General features: G+C 37.0%; 1 protein-coding gene across 7 annotated transcripts in view; it reads right to left on the reverse strand.

Annotated features, from left to right (window-relative positions):
* Positions 1–24,555, reverse strand: part of LRBA (LPS responsive beige-like anchor protein) — a 368,276-nt gene that overhangs the window by 20,514 nt on the left and 323,207 nt on the right. For 6 of the 7 annotated variants that reach the window (XM_072928718.1, XM_030270329.4, XM_041715964.2 and 3 more), the window contains 5 exons: positions 20,028–20,117; positions 16,616–16,808; positions 13,864–13,926; positions 10,148–10,303; positions 6,578–6,745 (listed from right to left, as the gene is read on the reverse strand). In XM_072928718.1, the coding sequence (XP_072784819.1) occupies positions 6,578–6,745; positions 10,148–10,303; positions 13,864–13,926; positions 16,616–16,808; positions 20,028–20,117 (670 nt within the window). The remainder of the gene's footprint in view (positions 1–6,577; positions 6,746–10,147; positions 10,304–13,863; positions 13,927–16,615; positions 16,809–20,027; positions 20,118–24,555) is intronic. The other variant, XM_072928719.1, reaches the window with a different exon arrangement.

Below are 24,555 nucleotides of genomic sequence, written 5' to 3' on the forward strand. Positions count from 1 at the left end.
AATTTTGAATCCTTTGGGAGATTTTGTATTCTATAAATTGAAAAGATTATGCATTTTAAAAATTTGCATCTGAGGGAGATATTCTACACATTTTCAATAGCAAAACTGTTCAGTGAATCTTCCAAATTCAATCTTAGTTAAATACAGTAATTGTATTGTAAAATATGAAATCAGGCACTTACATTCATGTGAGTCCTACTACACAGCTACACCGTTAAACCCATTTATTTCCCACACTTCAGAATACCAGAATATAGTACCCTCTAAAAAATATAAAGCTATGTAATGAAAGCACCCCCATAGTCCTCGTGATGCAAATGTGATACATACAGAGAGTAACATTTTCTAGTTTTATGGGCTAACATAAAAGAGGTAATATAATTTGTTTTATTCACATATGTGTGGAAGATCAATGCAATAACTCAGAAGAGAGCCCATTAGTATTAGCAGTAGTGATACAGTTACACATGGACTACATTTCATAGCACTGAAGATTTTTATCAGACAAGCCTTAATTTCCTTAGCAAATAAAATTTCAAATTAAAAATATTTCGGCTTTTTCAAAATATGAAAACTAAAACCTGTTTGTGGACACATTTGTAGATATTTGAAACCAACAGAACCATATTTTCATATTCCATTAATAAAGTCAAGAATAGCAGAAAAACACTTTAACTGGACTACAGAAATGCCTGACATTTTTTAACCACAAACCATTTTAGAAGCATTAACCATACTAAGACAAATTCACCACCATAAACCTCCCCTTCAAGAAAGTACACCAAAACAAAATAGCTACAGTGAAAATCCCAAAACCTTGAAGACACAGATTTACATCCACTAACATTAACATTCATGATTGTCCTCTACCTAGTCCAGGTAGGTGAGGGATTATTAAAGAGAAGTGGAGAAAATAGGACATTCCAACTGCAAAATCGTGTGTTGGTAAAGGAATACCACAAGTATGTGTGTAAAAAGAGATTTGGTGCCAATTTTTAATATATAAGAGCTAGAGATGACCTTTTAGATGTAATATAACCAATACCACAAAACAAATAGAAAACCACTTTGCTGAAAGGAATTTACATGAAAGTGGCAAAGATATGAGAATGTTCAATACACTTTATAAGGGAGAGGTCAATGACAAGATAATTCCTGAAGCATTTTGTGGAAACAGGTTTCAATAGATACAGATCCTTCTGTACAAAGGATACAAAGGAAAAGGTAATAAGTATACTAGTGAATGCACTACAGGGATAAGACAGACAAGATCCCAGCTGGCACAACTGAGAGTTCTCCAGTGACTTTGACACAGGAAAGTCAGGCAGAAAGATCAAAATTAATGAGATATTTCTGAAACAGTGTAAGCAACAAGGTATGAGCAAAGAGACAAATCTTGTAGAGCCACACATAGATGAGATGTAACTAACAAGGACATCAGAAATAACATTCTAAAACCACGAAAATATGCCAGGTTTTCTCAAGAAGTTGGTTTATTATAAGAGCAAGCAATGCCGCACAAATTACTTCAAGAAAAGGTCAGTTGCAGTCAGACAGCAAACCCAAGTAAAATCAGCAGTGAAAACTTCTGTCTCAACTAGAGAATGCCTGAATGAGGTAAATGTTTGGTACTCAATTGGCCTGATAATAGTGAGCTGAGGATACTGTGACAATGAAGCTACATAATCCCAGAGTTATAACAATTGTTTCATGGATACTGGGTGGGGTTCCGCAAGACTAAAAAAAGTTTTGTGTTGTTTAAGAAGCAGAAAAAAAGAAAAATTAGAGAATAGTCTGCTTAATCCCAACAAACAGAAAAAATACTGGCAGAACACTTACATTTTTATATATATACACACACAATTTCCTACAAGAAAACAAGGAGATGAGTAACAGCTGATTTGGATTTGTTCTGAACAAATCATGTCAAAGCTATTTTTTTCTTGCAATAGCAAAGTAACAGGACATGTTCAGGGAGACATCACATATTTTTACTTTTGTAAGAACTCCAGCGCTGTTCCACATGAGCTATTTCTTAAGGAAAACAGGGAAGCAGACATTCAGAAGATACTATTATATATTGGAGAGCTATATTCGTTAAGCTATTCATTGTCAAAATGGTAAATGTTTGTAGTTCAGGCATTCCTGAACTACGCACTAGCTAACATTTCTTTCAAGGACCAATTTAATAGACTAAGACTGCAAAGTATATTTGCAGATGAGTTGCTGCAAGGCTGCTGGAGGACAGGATAAGAATTCAAAGTAAGTTTGATAAATTGGAGAAACAGTCTAAAAAAGAATACACTTCAGGAAATTTGGAGATGAGATTTCATAGCCAAACTACACAGAGAAGGAGACACAAGTGAATAGGTTCTTCAGAAAACACTGAAATTCATACTGGCTTGTGCTTGCAAAAGAATTGACAGTGTCATGTTTTGAAAGAAACAGATATTCCCTGGGGATGTGAAAAGTACTGGTCTGTAAAACGGGTTGTTTTCTCCTTATTACCGGAAAGGCTTCAGCTGCATTCCTGGGTCTACTTTGAGGAAGACAGTCAACTGAAGAGAGGAACACACAAAAAAAATCAGAGGTCTGGAAAAACATGACTTATGGCAAAAAACAAAGAATTGAGTTATTAAAGTTGGAGGCAAAGAATTCCAGGTCATGGCAATCCAAATAACTGGAAGTAGCTGCAAGAAGGAAATAATCTGTTCTCTACACAAAGGAAAAATATGTAAAAGACAATAGAATGCAACTGCTGCAAAAAAACCTGGGTACTAGGCTGAACACAGAGAAAAGACTGATAAGGACAGGCCTTCTAAGGCCCAAAAAGGTAGTTTTTAAGGGAAGATTGGACAAACATCAGTGGAGATTGATTTTGGCATAGTTAAGTCCTCCTTAGGAAAAGAGAATAAATCAGGTGACCAAAGCTCCTGCCCGCCCTGTTTCCTATGGTTCTGTGATTACAATTCGATCCCCCAATCTAAGAAATGTCTAAACAGGAGTTGCCACTTGAGCTTCAAAGAGAAAGTGGGATCTGAAAGTGATGCTCACCATTTGTATGGAAATGAATTTTCTCATCTCTTCTTCAGCCATCACACAATCCCTCCTCCCTCCCCCCACCTCCACCTTCTTAGGCTGGGCAAGGACAAAACACAGCATCTTTCCACATACCTCCCCCAGAAATCTACACACATTCTACCAAACAAGTCCTGGTGCATATGTCACATCCCCAAGTGGTGCCTCTAAATATGCAGAAGCCAACTTTGTGTGCCACAGATCACAAGGAGTACTGAGGGGAGGGCGACATCCTCTCCCTTCTACCTCCCCCAAGCCAGCCACATGCCAAGGAGAGAAAAGGAAAAGCCCTTTGCACTATGCAAAGTGACTTTACATCTCCACACTAAATTTTGCTAATTAATGTGAAAGCAAAACAGCTCAAGGCTATTCCAAAGGATACAACTACTTCAGGTTTCTGAGCTCTGCTCTGAATTATTCCAAGGCTTGGTCAGAAATTGTCCCCAGAAACATTTCTGCATCAGAAAAAGGCCTGTGCTCCAAAGTGAAGTAGTGCCATATGTTTACATTTTCAAAACAAATTAATTTAGAAAGAGGAAAACTCTATATTTGATCAAAGAGCATAATGAAATTTTTTTTTGCATTTCAAGTTTTAATTTGAGAAGGAAAAAAGAAGTTTTAACCTAAATGTAATCAAGCTGTTTTGTGAAGAATAAAATAGTTTCCAGCAGACATGTCCCATGTAGAAATTTCATATCTCTGAGACCTCAATTTGTCAGATTTGGTTTACATTGATCAGTGCATTTGAGAGGTACTGGGGAGAAACTAAATAAGATAGTGAGACTCCATAGCTATAGATTCTTTTAAAAGTCAGTCTCAAAATTAGAATATAAATTATGTAAATAATTAGCATTCCAATAACATTTTTCCTCTGTTAACCCAAAACCAGAAAATGATTTCGATACAGTCAAGTCAGCTTGACAATTGTCCTTGATAAAGAATATCTACCCACTTATCTATCATGTGTGCCATAGCCCACCTGGCTTTTCAACTTAAGTATCATTCTAAAACATGTATACACAGAGCCAAAGATCCAGAGCTCAGCTCCCTGAAAGTAATCAGACAAGTAAACCTGAATAAAATATAACTGGTGGAATAATGGGTGCCTAATAGGATATTATTTAGAGTAGATAGATCATACCAGCCTGCAGGCTGATGTACATCTGAGGCAATAGGTGCCTCCTCTGAGAGGAGGAAAGCAACACTCCCTGGTTTAAATCACTTTTTCTTGAAATTACTCCGGCACCATGATTTGGTAAAGTACCATTAGATGCAAATTGCTGTGAAGTCGTCTTAAGATGAACATTAGAGATAAGTAAATAGAGAAAAAATAGAGAAGAAATATCAACTTTGAGAGTATATAACATTCCAGTGAATAGTACTCATTTAAAGCTTGAATAAACTATATTTTGAAGTAAAAGAACTATTAGCTTCAAATACAGAAAGACATTAGACCAGTTAAATATCAACATCCTGCAAATGGATGGAAGTTACAGCTGCAGTAACAGGGCTCAGAACCCAACAAATCTGCTGGTGCTTTCCATTTCTGACAAAATCAGAACTAAACAGAAACAGCTCCTTTCATTTGTCATTTCAACAAAAAATTTTGACTGAACAGAGAAGCCTACAGACAGCTATTTCTGGGAAAAATTAAACACCCCAGATTACCATCTCTTTGAAGCAGGAACTGTCTATACCAATGTCTAGAACTATGTATAGTGCCACGAGATTCCGATTGATAACAGAGGTTTCCAGGCATGCAGTATCACAAAAATCCTTGCAATAAAGGCAGTTGATAAACACAGGAGCCATTGCAAATTCCTAGAAGTCCAAGTCTAATAGAACTACAAGCACAGAGATTTACCAGGTAGCTACTCTGTGATTTTAAAGAGCAGCTAGAACTGCCTGGCATTGCCTCTGAAAACTGCAAAATTCTAATAACTTAGAAATCTGCATTAGAGAAGACAGCCAATTGATTGCAACAAAATGTACATATTTGAGTCCAATAGTAGGTACAGAACCTCAGCAAATAATCTGTTAGGGTGATCAAGGAGCCTGTAGCCTCAAGGTCTCATTAACAGAGCAGGCAAGCCTGGCAAGTGTGGGACAAGTACAACTTCTCAAGGCACACTTAGGAATCTATGAACTCTTTGGTGTTTTCAAGGTCTGCAAAAATAACACAGAGTTTGCATTTTCTTTAAATTAATAGACTGCAAAATATGTATGAAGTCTTCACAGAGATTCTTTTCCTTCAAGAAAAGCCATATTTATTTAAAGATGCTCATAATACTCTGCTAGCCACTTCCCAGAAAAAAACCCATCTCTTGAACAGGGCTGCTTGGAAGGATAATAGGGATAGTTTTCTCACATCCTGTGCCTTAAGATTCTGTAACTGTGAACTGAGATGCATCTTGTTCAACTTTTGAATAGTTTTCACAATCAACATCAAATAATTTGCAAGTTAAATTCAGATATTCGTTCTGATATTGATTAGTTGTGCTTCTTCAAAGTCACTCACAGGATGCAATTTTCAGTCAATCCACCTCTGTGTTTCAAATTCAAATAACTCCAGATGAGAAACAGACTGAATATGGAACACAAAGCTTTACCAAACTGATTAATTTGGAAGATGTCAGGTATTGTTTTAATTATATAAAACTGTGTGCCAGCTATAACCTCAATACACGACAGATCTAATACCACTTCTTGCTTTCCAGATGGCCATTTTACCCTCTTCAGAGCAATTTTTACTACTATTTAAACAGGATCAGAGATGGAATAAATGGAAGAAAATGAATGGAAGAAAACATAAGAAATACTCTTCATAGGATAGAATATGCTTTTCTTACCCCTTTCCTTCAGGGCATTTTATTTTTTGCTGAACAAAAGGACTGCTGCTTGGCTACAATGTGCCCCTAAATTTATATATATATATAAGCTCTCACAAGATGTCTTGAAAGCCTCTCATTCCTGTAAATTGGCTTACTATAGGCTTTTTCTCAACTCTGTGTCTGCCTTTTTCTTTGCTTTGGGGATCAGAAATTAATTTTTTTTTTTTTTTTTTTTTTTTTTGTGTGTGAAGTGAAATTGGCATAACTTTCTACCTTTCCTTATTTGTAATACAGAGTTGAACAGTCATGGTGGTTCACTGTTTTTTGTAGAGTTAAAAGAGACCATCTTCTTTAATAAAAGCCAGGATTCAGGAATTCCTGGGAAATGGTGCAAGATGGAAGAGAATAAATACTTTGGCAAGTGCAAGGTGAGTTTGAGTGGGGAGGGATTAAAACTGAATGAGGCTGGAGCAGGGTTACTCTGCCTCATTACTTTGGTTATATGCTGTGAGCCTTGCTGCTTGCACTGCAACAATCAGAATGCCTCGTATGTGATTGTGATGATTGGGCACATAGCACCCTACCTAAAATTCTGTTCTATAAAGTGCTTGCTCAAGGCATTTTGAGACAACCTCCTCATAAACCAGGTGGTTTGGGTTTTTTCTTACCTCTTGGGTTATCACCGATGATGTTGGTTTTGCCATTCCAGTACCAGAGCAGCAAGGTTGCATCCCGGGATCCCGAGAGGATGTAACAATTCCCTCCAATGTAGGACTCGGAACGAGACAGACAGGTCACAACATCCCAGTGGCCAAACACTACTTGCATCAATTTACCTGGAACACAGCAAATTGATTCTTTAAAAACTACCATCCTATTCTAAGACAAATTAAATATGTTATAAAGTATTTTAGAAATATTTTCTTTATCCAAAAAATAAAGTTCAAAATAGAACTATAGTGGGGAGTACTAATTTTTCTTCATTTATTTGGTGGGAACTTAATTAAAAGTGCATACAACCCATACAAAAAATATTTTCAGTCCCTTAATATTATACTTTATTCAAAAGTCTAACTGGATTTCCTGAAGCACAGCAATTGCAGATCTTGAAGAAGCAGGATAAAGAACACACACATACTTTTCTCATGCACCTACTCAGTCCCTTCAGGTAGCAGGGGTCAGGACAAATCCTGCACCCAATCACACTTTTGTGAAGTGTGATGCCTCCAACATATGACCCTGGCTTTCTTAACCCAAATGACCATTTGTGCTTTGGGCTGAATAAAGAACAAGGAGGAACAGAAGGGAAAAAGTCATGGCTTTAAAAGGATTGAAAAAACAGGCCAAAAAATAGAAACAGGAAATACTGACTACTGCATTTCTGAATATAAATTAATAAAAATAAAATTACATTAAATGTTCTGAAAGGTGTTTAAAAATAATAAGTAACACAGATCAGTGCTGGGACTCAAGCAGATTTTTATAAAATATTTTGGGGCATGAATTAAAAACTATTGGTCCCTTAATATGGGTAATAGGGAACATTTCACAGCCTCTTTTTAAACAGTACAAAAGCACTGTATTTGTATCCAGCCGCTAAATAGCAATTAATGTGAACAAAAGACTTCAGGCAGTGGTTCTGAGGAAAGAATAAAAACAGAGTTTACAGCCCAATTTATAACAGAATCAAAAAGGTAATTTCATTAAAGTGAAGAAAACCAGCAAAAAACCAAGAAATGTATGAATTTACACAAAAAAGAGGGGAAACTGCTTTAGTACATGAAGGAAAAATAACAAGATGCAATTTAAAGGAAACCTGTACATGAGATTCAAAATCAAACACTGGAAAAACTTATAAACCTGCTCTAAACCTTCCAAGGAAAATTGTGAGATGAAGTGCAACCACGAGCCACTTCTGAGTGGACAGGGCAAAACCCTGGCTGTGCTCTTACTGTGCATACCTGCCTTGTAGTGCAAGGGTGAGTAACTCAGGGATCAAATAATTATGTGATATATTTTTCAGTTGTATTGATATTACCTGGGTTAATTTATACTTCTAGAATGAAAGTTTATGCTGAGTTATAGAGACCTCCTTCTCAATGATTTTTAATTTTATATAGGTTCTGTTCTAGAAAACAAGCATTTTACAAGGTTATTTCTGCCTGGTTATTTTTTATTTTGTTACTGTACAGCCTAAGATTCAATGAATTTCATCAAAACAAGGAATAAGATTTTGCTATTTTATATTGCTAAAAAAAATAAATTACTAATTTCATAAGAATTCCTTAAGCTTCCTGTTTTCTTTAAGATGAGTTGTCCCCTCTATACAGTAATATCAGACTTTTTCATTTGCACTGATATCCCTTTTTGACAGAACAAATTTTCTAGTTAATGTTTTATTTGACAGCTGCGCTAAAAATAATTAAAAGAAAAATAAGACTCAAGTCTGCAGTACTGAAACTAAAACATTGTCTAGAAGTCATTCCCACTTCTGGAGGAAGGTTTTATTGTGCTTCTGCTATATTGGCTATGCTGATAACCCATGATTTAAGTTGAAAGTATTTCCTATTAAAAACAAACAAACCGAAGATCTGATAGGAAAATGGTTCTCTTCTTTTGTGCAAGTGCTAAAATGTAATTGAATTCAACACTTGTGATCACTTGCCTTCATGCATTACTGATCACATCATCTTTTCCCCTTGATGTTCTGTTGATTTCAAAATATTTCCCTACTTTATTCTCCTTTCAATTTGAAGCAAAGTAAACTACATCTGAATTCACTTCATTTAAGCTACACTTGCTATATTGAAAAACAGAAGAAACAAATCTGAAACTTTTCTGACAATGGTATTTTGGCTTATACCCTGATTAGTTATGGTAGTAAAAAGGTGCCTGGTGAATCTGCCATGCACAGAGGAAATAACTTAAAGTTATTTGTAGTTCAGATTGATACAGTGAAAGGCTACCAAAACCATACAAGTTGCTTCCATAGGTGTAAAGTAAAATACATCCTTTGATATAATAGAATTATTTCTCTATTCATATAAATCAAGCATATACACTGAATATTTATTACTGCTAGCTATCCTTTCTGAAGATCCACTTTAAATTCACAGTTCTATGTAAATTTATTTTCATCAATGAGAAAATTAACCTAAGAAGGGTCTAACAAGATGTCTGTATAATAAATTATGGGCAGTAAATATTACATAAATGGAACTTCTCCTTTATACTTGAGGCTTTAAAATTGTAAAAATCACAGAATACTGAATACGCCATGAGATCTAAAGTCTTAAAATATTTTCATTAAAGACCATTCTGTTTTGTCAGACATTTTGGTTTGCCAAGTGTGAAAAACACTGTTAACTAATATATTTAATAAACTATGACAAATATGTAAAATATTCCCTAGGGATTAATAACCTACTGGAAAGCTTGATGGCACACACCCATTAACCACATTGGGTCATTAGTCCCAAAGAAGTACCTTGCAGTGAGGTCACTATTTCCATTATAAGATAATGAAAGGAAAAAAGATATCATACTTAGTTTTTCCTGGGGTTCCATAGCTTTTAAATTCCTGTAGCTCCTACATGGAAAGATTCTTTTCTATTTAGCATGGCACATTCATGACTTCAATGGTTTGGACACACTCCAGCTGACAGATTAATTTAACTGCTGCCCATTATATTGATCAGTTTATGCTATGTAAAAGAATTCAGGGGCTCCAAATCAATTCTTCTAGTATGGCATAGTTTTAAAAGGCTTTCATAGTATTCTTTCACCAGATTTCAAAACTTCTCTTCTTATTCTACAGTACTTGTCTGAATTTTCTGAAAAAACCCAGTTCTCTGGTGCTGAAAACCAACCAGAGTTAATTCATGTAAATACTTTACAAATAATTAACTCTTCTGATATGCCAGGATTCACACAAACTGTGAAAACTACAGTGAAACCCACCTGTAAAAACTACAGTGCAAGAGCAGGTATCCCTGTCCTGTAAGTTTGAAGTGTGAAGCTCAGTCTAAACCAGAGCTCCTTCTCTCACATTTGCTATCATTTCACAAAAATGATAGTACACAATACATGGCAGCAGGAGGCAAGGAAAGATTTGACAAACATTATTAATAGGGGAGTAAATACATATTCCACCCCTCCTCCTTTATTTGAAACAGTAGGCTGATTATGAACAGAAAAAAAATCTTTTAGGCAGTTTGCGTATTTTAAAAATACCTTACCTGAGTCAGTAGAGTAAACACGGAAACTCTTGTCCCAGAAGCCACAGACCAAGATGTAACGATTATCAGAGGTGATGACAAAACACTGGGAATGCACCTGAATGCTTTGGTCTAAAAGGTCGGTGATTTGCCTCCTGTGCATACCTATATTGCTGGCTGAATAGAAAAACATACAGACCAAGACATTTTAGCATCCACCTTCACAAAACAAAAGCACAATTTAGAAACTTACATTCACACCAAATACATTCCTCACTTCTGTTACTTTTTTTTTTTTTTTTTTTTTTTGGTAGCAGGAACATTTTCTTTCCAATTCTACTTTAAATTCTCATTACACTTCTAGGAACAATGATAATTCTTTGTTGTATATATTTTAAAATAGAAGAAATTCCCTTTATAAGTGACATGCAGCTGCGAAATAAATGAAAGATTGAACATTGGCAATGGTACACAGAAATGTAATAAGATTTCTTCTCTCCTTCTTGAAGTATAAGAAATTAAAAATTACAAACAAAGCAAAGGAATGTAATGATAAGACAATACACAAACTACATAGTGTGGGATTTGCAATTTTGTCTTCTTCCCCCCCATTCCCCCTCCCCCCTTCCCACACGTTCCCTCTTTGTCCTGTGACCCAGCCCTTTCCCATCACTGCTCCTGCCTCCCCGGGGTCTCTGGGGCTGGCCCTGCCTCCTCTCCTATCCCCATTGGCCACGGCTCATGTTCCCCACTCCCCCGCCCCTGGCATGGGGTATAACCGAGCCCCACTCGGTGCCCCGGTGTCTTGGGAACACGCTTCCACAATAAACACGTGTTTGCACCCGAGCCCCGTGTCGCTATTTCATCTGTTCCCGTGCTAGAACTGAGCCTCGCAGAGCCGAAGGGGAAAGCGGCGTCGCCTCTCCCCTCCTCCTGCTGTGCCCGCAGGCGCCCGCCTGGAGCCGATCTCACACGGCAACAACATAGGGGTTCAAATGCAGCACACACGGGGTCATGATTTTAAATTGTACATCAGATGTATTTCATTGCAAGCCGTGCCATTTGAAAAAAGAAAAACTTCAGTAAACATCACTACTGTTCACTTTTTTTTAAGCATGGCAGAAAATTAACCAGCTTATCTCCACAATTAACTTTAGGGTTGGGAGAAATTATTTGCCCTAATTTGATCACTTAATGTTTTATTTCCTGAGATACTCTTGCATTGGGAACCCATAAAATGGACAGGAATCAATTAATGAACACATTTGTCATATTATATCTTGTCCTTAGATTAATAAGGTGTATATATATATATACACATACACACATATACGGTGAAAATCCTACACTGCAGGAAGAACTTTCAGTGTGCTTTGTTCCTGAGGGAACCTGATTTCCATCCCAGGTAAGTAATTTCTCCTGGGTTTGTCTGCCAACTGCTTGGAGCACCATTATTTCCATCCAGGCAGTCTTCCAGACCTACCTCTGTCCTGGTCCTGTGCTCTTCTTTACTCTGTATTTTGACTCCTTTCCATTCTCATAGGCCAGCTACCTCCCAAGCCTTGGGCTTATTCCATTTACTCTCTATCAACTATTTCATTTATTTATGCTTTTGCTATATTTAAAATGTTGATACTGTTTTGCCCATATGGCTGGCAAATAATTTAGCAAGGTGTTGCCACTTGCTCTCTGCACGGAACACAAATGTGGCCTTCACTGATCTTGAGGCCACTTAAAGGGTAACAGCACCACGTTATAAATGCACAGTGAACTGCTTTGTATGACAAAATAGCAGCAAAGGAACCTCAAAAGATATGCAGATCAACTAATTCAGTGAGGATAATGCCTTCAAAAAACTTCACCTCAAAAAGAGGTCAAGGGTCTGTGTCATATCAGACATTGCTGTTTTATGTCTTCCTGTACACCAGGAAAATGAGGAGGGCAGAAATCCCTCCTTACAACTAAGACAGCAACAAGATTCCTGCTATAACAATAAAAGTGTAATTTTGTGGCCCTCTTAGGTGCCATTTATAGGTGAATATGTCTAGCCACAATTAAAAACCTCTAATATTACCTACATAATTACTTGCTTGCATCCAATCATGCTACTTAGCAATGACAAAGAAAGCTTTAAACCTTTTAAACTATGTCCAGTGTAATCACAAGGCTGATTTGAGATCTTTTGTAGGAAGAGAATATTAAACCATTTTTCAGAATGTGAACATTAACTTAAAGGTCTTTGTACCAATGTAATTTGGGGTTTTTTTTCAGTAATATTTATTTACACTTCTAAGATCTACTTGACAACAGGTTTTAAATTAGAACACACATTTCCTGCTCCAAACATTTTTTGGATATAATCTGTTTCAGGAAGGAAAGGAGAATTATAGCATGTGTCTGCCTCATAATAACTATTTCATTATCCAGATGAGGATTGATTTCAAAAACTTGGGAAAAACACTTTAATTTTATCAGATCTATAAAATGGTTTCATATGCCCCCACTGTTCCTGATCCTAGAGCTTACTCAGCAAAATGGCTACACAGGAAGAATCTGGATCTACAGACAAAAATATTGCACTTCCTACTAGGATGTGCACATTAGTTTTGAAATGAATTCCAACTGGCTGACAGACCTGTCATTCTAACCTATCCAGGCAAGCTCATCTTTGCTCTGATTTTTCCATGGTTCTATAATTGGCCACACCACCTTTTTTTCCAATTTAACCACACTGAAACAGCTGGTTTTTAAACTAAGCTTGAAGTCTAACAAAATTGGGGGGCACAGAATCTTATCTTCTTTGTTCCCATTCTACAGCTAGTTTGTGTTTTGGTGTTAGGTACTTGCGTTTTTCTTTTCTCATCATGTTTAAGGTTCAATTGCCATACTACAGACTCCAAATATGCACTCCCCAAAACTGGGCCTGTAATGAAGGAACTGACCAAACTCAAACCCTGCTACTTGAAAAACCAGCTCCACATAAATTGATAAACCTCTATAATAAAAAGTCATGAATTGCATCTACTACACTCTACACTGAGTCATTAAATAAAGGAGAGACATTCGTCCACCCCTTTTTAATAAAAGAAAAACACACAAATTTAACTGGTGAAGCTGATCAAAAGATGCAATATCCTTGAAAAATGAATACTAATATCCCAACACTAAACCAGAGTGGGCAATATATTTCAACTTTGAAACTGCTTTGCAATTACACATTAATCCCCTCAGCCTGAACAGCAGGTCTATGAAGAAAGGATTGATCTTCTTTAATGATGAAACCCTAGCACCATGGTTTTATTTTTCACAACACTGCGCAGTTAAGAACCCCACTGTTATTATGAAAATTTCCTCAGCAAAGGAGCTCCATCACATTACCAGTCCACCGATTCATCATAACGTGCCTCGCTCCTGCTCATCAACAAGTCTGAGTGATGAAAAGATCCAATATTATCCTGACAGTACTTCATGCACATTCTCAATCACACATTATTACAGCATCCATATTAATTTTCACTGACACGCGTCCTAGGGCTGTTCAAATTAGGCAAACCAACGAGGGGGAGTTGATGAAATACCAGCATAGCCACAGCTCATTGCATTCCAATTTGCATGCAAATGGTTTATCAGGAAAATTCCATTCCCAGGAACCAGCAAGTGAAAAACAACCGTAATCTACACTTCAGGGCCACCATACAGAGCTTAATGAATCGCAAAGAGAGAAGGAAGTGACAGACCTATGAGAGGATCGATTTCCACTGGCAGCTGGTAAGGCTGGTCTTGTACAGCACCTTGATGAGCTGGAATTCAGGAAAGAAGATTTTAAAACTTTGCATTTTTTTAATACATGAAGCCACATATATTTTATAAATCGAAGCTACACCTTTTTTTTTCTTCTGCGTCAATTGAATGAAAAAAAAAAAAAATTCAGGTGCTTTTGTAGGCTGCTTAATTAAACATTTATTTTAGATTAGGGCTATTCTGAATGTATGCCATCAGCAGCAGCTCTGGTCCTGAGCCATAAGCTCTAGCAGATGCTTTACTGGCAACCTCTCCTGTCGCAACAAAACAAAATTAAGTGGTAAAGAGGACTGAAAACAAAATGTGACAACCATCTGCTGACTGTAGCAAATACTATTTTCCTCCTTACTTTTTAAAGCACTGTTTTGAACAACTGGAGCACAAAGGACTTTTTTTTTTTTTTTTTTAAGTCAGTTTATGATGCAGAGAGGGAAATCTTGTAGTCATCTCACAGTCAGCCAGTATTTAAGGATTCATCCTTCACAAAAAACCCATGTATTTGCGAGTTTGCATATAAGTTTATATATTAATTCTGCCAACACACATTTCATCTGGGCACCTGGCATACCAGTAAAATGTTTATGTACTGAATTCTCCTGCAGGAGTTAAAAAAACCCCTTTTTTTCCCACAGCTTCACTACAAAGAAACAAACTGCTCTCTAGCTCCCTGCCCTCCTGGCTCAGCCCACAATATCTGCTTGCAAGAGAAACAAGAAATAATGGCTACATACTTACACATATGATTTTTTTATTTACCAATCCACAGCTTAATATAAAAATTAGTGTCGATACAAGGATTTCTTAAATTATTGATTCATAAGTAAATTCAAAGTTCTACTGCAATGAAACACCAACATAGAACAAAACATGAAATCTATGTGACAAAAAAGAACATCCTGCTGGCTACCAGTGCCATTAGATGCAGCAAAGCCACCAAATTCATATGCAAAGGCAGGAATGGGCTTTTTAATTACACATTAGTGACAACTGGTCACTTGGAAACTTAACTTTTTTATTATGATGCCTCATTAACAAACACAATGCTAAGCCCACAGCAGGGGATATGGAGCAGTAATGATACCTGCCCTCTCATCCTAAGAGATCCCATTTTTCTATAAAATTGGAAGTCAACAATAGCAAAGGCTCAGGAGTCCACAGACAGATATCTTAAGCACAGTACTCTATTAACAGCCTGCAACTGATGTGTGTTCTCACAGGAGTGGGGTGAGGTGATTTTTTGTTGAATATTTATGGTTGACTTCTGTTTGTCTAATGGCAGGACAAGTGTAAAATGCCTCTAAATGAAAAAATAGCAACTCAAAAGCACAGCTTATTGATTGTTCTCCTTTTCAGAGGTGAGGGAAAAGCCTGAAAAATCTGAAAGCTCTGTTCAACTCAAACTAGTTATTACTACACTCACCAAACTGGTTGCTTGCTCACGGATCATCAACCAGTAGAATTCTGTTGAAATCAAAACCAGCTCCTACCACTTTTGAACAACTACTTCTTCCCATGAGTTGTATGTTTACAAAGGCCATTTTTTTAAGAGCCTTGACTATTATATGCCCATGGTCACACATCCAAGCTATGAGAGGATACCGTCATCCTCCTTTCAAAGAAATCTTGGGAGCCCTGTAAATAACTCTCACTTACAACTTGTTATCTTAGACAAGTCTCCCTTCCCCCCTTCCTTCCCACCTTTCTCTTGAAGTGTTTCTCAGGCGGGTGAAATAATACATAGATATGTCTATTTGAGAGGTAATTTGTAAGAATTAGGAAAAAGTGTGGGAGTCATCTGGCTTTTTTCAAGAAGCAATCAAGGACCATGGGTCAAGATTTCTTAGCAGGAATTTCAACCATGTAAGTGCTTCTCTGATGCAAGTATCTTCTATTTAAGTTATTTTAGTAGAAGGTCATTTTTTCCCCCTTTCTTAAAAAACCTTTATAAAAATAAACTGCACTACACCAAGATAAACTTCCTTTGACAGCTTGGGCCTAAGACTGTCATAGTCAAAAAAAGAAAGATGGATGTCTTTAAGATTGGAGAATATCAGAATTAAAAGCAGAATTATATTCTCAAGTACAGCAAACTTTTAAAGAAAAATTAATTTTATTAGCTGCTGTGCAAATGGCTATTTTGTTTTTCTTTCATACTGACAATACATAAGCATCTACATAAGTAACTTTGGGATGTTTAAGATAAGACTTTCCATATATTTTATTTTCTAATTCTCATGGGGTGGTTTTAACAGCAAAATAACAATTTTTTAATCAAGAAAAAACTGGCAGAGAAGATTTCAGGCAAGTTCTACATGCTTTAAAACTGCTTTTGACATGATATGGCTCAGGCCCCCAACAGACAGAACAACAGATTTAAGAGGAAGAGTGTGCCTTTATTGTGACTAAATAGTGATAGACTGTTTTTGTCTTCTTGAATGGTGCCTGATGGCCTGGAAAAAAACATATTGTTTTTAGAAATCTTTGGTTTGCTACATATCTTGCTGCAATAGCTCAGATTACCTTTCCAAGGAGAAACTAAGCCCACATGTGAAGAGCCTGCTGTGTCAATGAACTGGATTTGCTTTTTCCATTTAAACTTACAACAGTTCCGCAGCAAATTGTGACAAGACAAGAGAAGTGCTGCTGGATGGCAAGAGTTTCTTGGGCTTCTTGCTTTAATGTACTTACCAGGGAGGCTGTGCCACTTGTTCACAGCAAAGAGCCTGTTTGCAGTGACTGTGATCACAGCAGGAGTGGCCAGGCCAGGCTGGGTGTTGGCAGCCACGTGAGTGACCGGGGAGTTGGATGGGAACTTCAGGACCATGATAACATCCTGTTGGGCTTGCTCTGTGAACATCAAGGGGCTCTGCAGGAGGAGATACTGTTGAGTGCACACGACAAGAACCCAAATACACGGGGAAGGAGAACACGGGGAGGAGAAGAGACAGGACAAGAGAAGGAAGATTGAATTAAAACTCAAGCAATCTGATAGAAGCTGCAGTAGAAAAGCAAATGCAGTAATAGTGGAAAGACTTGTGGAAATCACATTTTAGGCAGAAAACCCTGCCTGCACCCTATTAATTTGAGGCCTTTGTTGAACACAGGGTATCTGACTTCACTACAGATCATAGCAGATTAAACCAAAAGTTTTCAATCGCCTATCTCTGCCAAAAGAATTCCCCTTCAGATCTGCAGAGACATCATGTCAAGAAAAGCAATGCCAAACCAGGAGGGAAACAAAAAATACTGAGCCAAAGAAATTCCTGCTCCCAGAGATTATCTCAAGTTGCATTAAATTGGCAGACTGTAATTCTTTACAAGCCAGATGAGAACATGAAAGAACATTAAAATAAACAGATACACACATACACTAGATATATGTTCTGTGTATATTTCTGGTGTACAAAAAATAAGATTTATGAATGCAAAGTAGAAGACTTCACTGCAAATATGTTTCAAAGGACAAACATAATTAAATGCAGTTGTAAAGAATACAAAGTGGATGTGATTACAGACACTATCCTGCATTGTTGCCAGAAATGCTAAATGGAGAGAATCAATCCAGACTCTCATTTTCAACATAATTTTTAGATTTTTGTTTTTTAGTTTAGTAAGTTGAAAAGTTTATTAACTTTTCAACTAAGTTCTCTAAGAATACTGCAAACATCAAAAAATATTGAGGATCTGGATATCGAACGTGAGGAGAAATCTGATGGGTTTATGACTGTGTGGTACATCTGAAAAAAAGAAAACCCCATTGAAATGCAGAGGTACAATCATCATGATCACCAGTAGCCACATTGCTCAAGTATTTGTAATTTTCTAATAACCAAATTAGAATACTAATGAAGTGCCCTTGGCTATTCTCCACCTGCAATATTTCATTACATATATGTGTATGTAAGTGCATACATTTAATGTCTCTTTATACAGAACTAATAAAAAAATTAAATACATTTGCATTTTTATTATCACTCCTTTTAAAAAAGTTATTAAGAGTACTTAGAAAAACATATTGCTCTCTGAATTCCTATTTACAGTCTTTGCATAAAGGTGTAAATAAAAGCAACTAATAAGCTATCCAGACACCCTTCTGAGCAAGTGGCTAAAAGCCAATCAATATTATGAGTTAATCCTCCCTGGATGCTCATTCAATTAAAGGTGTCAGTAATGCCTCATCTGATGTGGCCTCAATTAAATCCAGCTATCTGATGGTTGAAAACACAAGGGGATACAGCAACAGCAGCAAAATCAGACAAATAGGCAGCCTTCATGTGACTGCTAATTACTACACCTGGTGTATATTATGGCTTGTGCACTTAACACAGCACGTGGTAACTTCCAATTCAGCTGCATTCATGCACACACACACACACGAATACAAAACTCAGTAAATAATGCAACTAGAAATAATTCAAAATTATGACAGGAAAAGTATCCTTACTGTATTTCAGCTTCAGGAATACTTTTAAAACCACTTAATATAGTGCTATCATGAAAACATGCATTAATATCCACAAAACCAGCAAGTGAAGAACAAAGGGCTTTTTTCTTCTGGGTGTACCCCAGCCCTAAAAACCACAGGACTTAGAAACAGCTAACTTCTTAGATTTTAATTTCTTCTATTACATACTAAATCTTCACTAATTCAGCATCATGAAAAATATTATGATAAAACCACACAAACTGCTTCCTGGCATCAAATTTATTTATATAACAATGGCTCTGACTAATACATCAATAATCAACTTCTCGAGTTGCTCCTCTTCCTGAAACAAATCCCTTTAAATTAGAGCAAGAGGTCAGTCATGGCACCATGACAGATGGACACATATATGGCAAGTGCCTGCATGAAGGGGAGTACCTGGGCTCCCCAACATCCCTGTTAGCAGGGCTCTTCTGAAACACACACACAAGTCCCTGCAGTGTCTGCTTGCCTGGGACCTGGGCACGGGGCACAGGCAACTGAGCAGCTTTGAGGTACAATACGTGATGCATTTGAGAAAGGCCAGTAGCTCAGTTTATCAAGGAAGTTTACACGTCTGAGACTCCTGCATCACAAGGTTTGTAAGCTACTTTGGAAACATGTCATGTTTCTCTGTAATATTTTAAAACCTTCTGCACTTCAGATATGTTTTAAAATTAATAACTTTAGTCTGCTTGAGTAGGACATATTTTCTTCTTGCGCATCCTGTAAAACCTGGTTTTGGTTTTTGGTTTTGTTTTTTTGTTTGTTTGTTTGTTTTTTGTTTGTTTGTTTGGTTGGTGTTTTTTTGTTGTTGGTTTTGTTTTGTGGGTTTTTTTGTTGGTTGGGTTTGTTTTGGTTTTTTTTTTTGTATTGCAGCGCAAAATGTCCACCCTAACAATAAGGGAATGTAACCTTTTGAAAACTTTGGGAATTAGCAGACCATTTGCTCCACTTGTCAGAATATCACTTAACATCCTTAGTTCTGCACCTACAACAACACAAATGATATTTTAAAGGCAAGGACTGCACACAGCATGATATGAAATGTGATCAGTAATGTAATAATAGTTTGTAAAATAAAATTATATTAGACACAAGGAGAGGTAAAAGGGAAAGCATGTTAATGCTCACTGACTGGATTTTATCACCCTAGCTTTACTGCAAAACACATTTAGTCACATTCTTTGCTATGTTAAATTTCAGCTCATGAATTCCTAGTAATCCTGGTTTTAGGGGAAAACCTAAGCCTGGGGGAAAAGACAAGTAAGTTCCACCTCCTAAATCCATGCTTCTTATCTGCCAAAGATTAACTAAATTGTCTCCACGATTACTGGCTCTCACCTGTACAGGTATGGTATTAACAAAATCAATTGATGAAGTGTTCTTAGATTACACTGACAAAAAAAAAAAAAAGTCTACACTAGAAATCAATGCAATCCTTTCTGCAACAAAAAAAAAAGAATAGTTAAGCACTGCATGCAACTCCTACCAAATCGTAACTCATCTGCTGGTTTTAATAACGTAATTCCACAACCACATAAAAGCAAAGTGAAAGTGTCCAGTTCTGCAAAGGTAAGGAAGCAAAGGAAGTGAGCAAAATGGCAGGTCACAAAGAGTTAACATGGCACTTACCACCTGCATGGCAGAACTTCTTGGAGGATGTGGTTCTATAAGCAGTTGGGAAGGGGTCTGTCCAAAACTTCGTATTTGAGCTTCCACAGCCTGGAAAAGGCACAGGCAGGTTTGCATGTTAAGAGGTGCTAATTACAGGCAATAGGACCATAACTGTCACCTGAAAATGTCATTCCACACTTCTGGCTTGTTTCATGTTGAAAATCAACCCCGTGTGTTCACTGTGGGGCTAAGTGCTTGGCACTGGTACTAAGAATAAGGTAATCATTTTAGTACTGTGGATGCTATTTCCATGAGAAACTCTGCAAAACCTCATCCTGTTCAATGATATCAAACAGAAACAAGCTATTATAATCAGAAACCCTCTTTATTGGCTCCATTTTTCCTTTCTAACACTGGCTTATCCTGTTTGTATAATAACTCAAAAACAAAAGTTAACTTTTAAAAGGTTTCTGCAGGTATTAAGTGCTGTACACTAAACTCCATTGCTTCATTTCACAGCAGTACCTACAAGGAAAGCAACACTGAGCTTTTATTCTTACTTCCAGGTTTATTCAAGAAGAGCAAACAATGTTAGGATGTATTAAACTACCAACAGCAAAACTATAGGAGAACATGAAGACATAACACAAGGGGGTTTTTAAAGTTTATCTGTATCTTCAGCAACATGCTTTAGTACTTCCTTCACTTCATTTCACATGAAAATATCACGCTTAATGATTTTTTAAAAATAATTATGCTCAATATATATGCTGAAACCTGTGAACTTATACTTCTTGCCCTAGGCATGTCCAGCTAATTTTCCATGTTGCCACCTCTTGGCCCACTGGTTTAAAGATAACATCAAGCAGCCAAAATTCAACAAGTTACTTCTTGTCAGGTTGGCCCCCTGCACCATGCACAGAAACAGGCTGATAGTACAGAAAATCTCAAATCATTCACCTTACTTTATATTTCTTTCACTGTGAGCTTAACTAATCACCCTGCATTTGCTGTGGGCTAGCAGGCTGTACATGGACTGATGTCTCAGGTATTTTCCCCTAATTCTTCTTTTTCATGGTTAAACCTTCCTCAATGCTCTTTACACTTACATTTCCTGGTCTATTTTAGCCAATCCTTAAAATTTTTGAGACAATGGAATAACACTTATGCTGACCTTATTCTTAAAAACAGCTATTTTTGTATAATTATAAAAACCATTAGTAGGACATTCTCCTGTTACAACAATAACAAAGCCAAAAGTAGAATGCACATGAGACCTTAAAATAATCATCCTCTTGACAGTAAACATGTCATCCAAAACACTTGCCTTTATTACATTTGGCAGGGCTTTTGAAATATCTGAACTCACCAGAGCAGGAGTTGAAATTAGTCTGTGAACAGATTCTAGCACTCTTGCCCACTCTGGGAAGGACCATAATCTTCAAAGAACTGGTGAATAAGTAAGTTATCAAAAAGCTGGCTGAAATCTGACATACACATAGTGTGATGCAGTGAGCACTTTTTGAGTAACAGCAGTATCAGACTCATGAAACACTAACGCTCAATAAGACCACATGAGTCTCCTTCCTGCTGATGAGAATTAAAATACATTAAAATTCAAATCTGGGAGTTTGTGACTCAAGATATCAAGAGAATCACAAAAGCTTTGAGGTTTCTTAAGACATGAGGCATTAACAAAGGAACGGGTCAGCAGCCCTACCCTCTCCACAAAATGCTGTTTGTTTCAAAACATCCAGATTTTAAAAAGATGTGCCTAAACTTACTTGCAGATTAAGCAGCATATTTTTACTAGCAAATGGGAATTCTGCCCTGCATTATGGGTAGAACCAGAAGAATACAGCATAAAATATTATTGAAACACAACTCCCATGCATTTCTTTTAGAACTGAGAATAGCTAAAGCAAGGAAATAGTGAGCTTTAGATTAATTTCCTTGTATATTAACTTATGATCAATACAGAAACTTCGTTCCTGAATGCTCATGTTAAGCATTTAAATAGAGTCCGAATTTTCATCTCAACCTTGAAATATGGTGTGTCTTTAAATGCCCAATGCTACCTCTGGAAACTATACACTTATATAGTGCCAATAATGAGGGAAAATGATAAGAAGAAACACAAGATATCATGTATTGAGGCACAGTATTTAAAATACATTCATCATTACAAGAGCTCAAACTGATGTAGATCAAGTATAAAATACTGTACTCAACCTGTCAGTCAAGAGGCATTGTCTGTTTTCACAAAGGGTCTGTCAGACCTGGTGAAGCTGCTGACCAGTGGGACTATGATTTTGCTAAACCCTGCCTCAGAGGATCACAAATTTTCCATTTTCATTCTTAACAGACACTGTTTATGATCTAGCTTAAGTTTGTCATCTTTACTGGTGTCTTCAGGAATCCAAAAGAAATTTGAAGAACTGTTGAGTAAAGGCAACAACACTTGGACAAATATGTCTAGACATAGTGGCTAGTCTTCAGAAAAAAATCTTCTGAATTCCTTCTGGTTACCATGAAAAAAAAAAGGAAAGGTTTTTCATTTTAGTTTCCACATTTTGCAACAATGACCAAGAGAGTGTACTACAACTCCAAATGTTTCTTTCCTTTTCCCAGATTGTATTCAAAGTCAATCCAGATGTCAGGTCCACATTCTGATGTCTCAGTCAGAAGGATCACATACAGAAGGATGCAAGATGACCTCCCTCTGTCAGCAGAAATGTGATGGTGTAACTGGAATCAATCCCCATTTCTTAATCTACGTAACAGCAGAAAGAGCCACCAGATGCTACTCAGACTTTTGTTCAACCTGTCAAAAAAAATCAGGTAGGACCAGGGAATCTTTTTCTCAGACGTATAATTAGTATCTCCTTTGAAGAAAAGAACCTACCTACCACTCACCTGAGAAAATACAGTAAAATACCCATCAGTCAGAAACTCATCATCCACTTCCCTTCTAATGAATATTAGCCCAGCGTCTAACTGAGCTTTCTTGAAAATAATTATTACCAGCATCAGTCAGTATCACTAAGAGACAGACAGCTCCTCCAGGAGTAGAGGAAGGGCAAGACTTCTCACACTGCTGGGTTCCTCTGGAACACACAGCCATTTACATGACTGTAGGTAGAAACATTTGGGAAATTTGCACAACCAGTTTCACATCTATTAAGGACACCATATAACAGGTAAGACATACATAACCTTTGTCTGAAAGAAATTTTTAGCTTAACAAACTCTTATCACTGAAAGCAAGATGTGTGCCACAAAGTAAAGCATAATATCATTCCCCATTTTATTTCACTGTTTCTCAAATACCTCAGTAAAACTGCCCTTTTCCTGTTAATTATCTACAAACCCAAAATTTTGGTAAGGCCACAATTGTTCCAGATGCTACAACAAGAAGCAATAAAATGAAACAAGGAAAGCAACCCTTTACAATAATTCACACAGTATGCATCCCAAACACATACTTATGTAACACTGTATTTTGAATGTTAATTAATTTAGAAGCATGAAAGCCATAGGAAAATTTCATAAATGAACATTTATCTGATTTTACCAATTCCTAAAAAGCCTCCTAGGTCATCTCCTCTTCTCTTGGGATGTGGGAAGGGGAAAAGGAAAATAGGGAAGAAAATTGAAAGAAGGAAAGTAAAGAATTTGAAAACTTGGCTTAGCTATAATGTAGTTCCTGGCCATTGTTTAGTATGGCTATTTCTAATCTCTGAACTTACCCTCTCATCTAACTGTGAAAAAAGTTAATTCAACAATATGCAGTACCCATCAAATACGGCTGTAAATTTTTTGGGAAGGAGGGTGACGGGGAGGTTGAACATATGGATGCAGTTAAGGTAAAAACAGATGTTTGTTGCTTTTCTTTGCAGCAACACTCAGAAACTAAGTCAAAATTGCTTTTTTTTTCATGTTTATGTCTGAAAGAACTATAAAATTAAATATGAGGGAGGGTGGGTGGAGGGGGAGCTGCAGTAAGTGTCACAGAGAAAGAATGAAACAGTCTCCAGTTTTGAACTCAAATCCTCAAATAAAGGTCCATAACAGTTGAAAGGCAAGACATACACCATTTAACTCCAGATTTAAAGACCTTTACAGAGACTAGCTCAGAGTTGCCTTCATCATGCTTCCTCAGACACAAAACACCAAACTAAGGAGTCCAGGGGCACAGTACACCCATGTTAAAATGCATGCCTTGGTCTAAGAGTACAACAAGCTACAACCTCCTCATTCGCTACAAAGAGGCTGCTCTCAGCTCTTTTACAGATCTGCACCAAAGTATTCCCAGTTACTTCCCAAATCTCTACGATTTAGTTGCCAAACATTTGAAACCCCAGGTGAAATAACAGCATGCTTTATAATATATTTCAGTTCACGTGTCAGGGACAGAAAATGTTTTAGGTTCATCCTCCATCTTTCTGCCCAGTATTTACTCTAGAAAATAACAGCCCTTGCAAAAGTAATTATTTTGGCTCTCTGCCACTCCTACCTCACTTTTCAATATTCACAAAGGTTTACA

This window comes from Taeniopygia guttata, chromosome 4, assembly GCF_048771995.1.
Source record: "Taeniopygia guttata chromosome 4, bTaeGut7.mat, whole genome shotgun sequence".
In the NCBI taxonomy this organism is placed as follows: Eukaryota; Metazoa; Chordata; class Aves; order Passeriformes; family Estrildidae; genus Taeniopygia; species Taeniopygia guttata.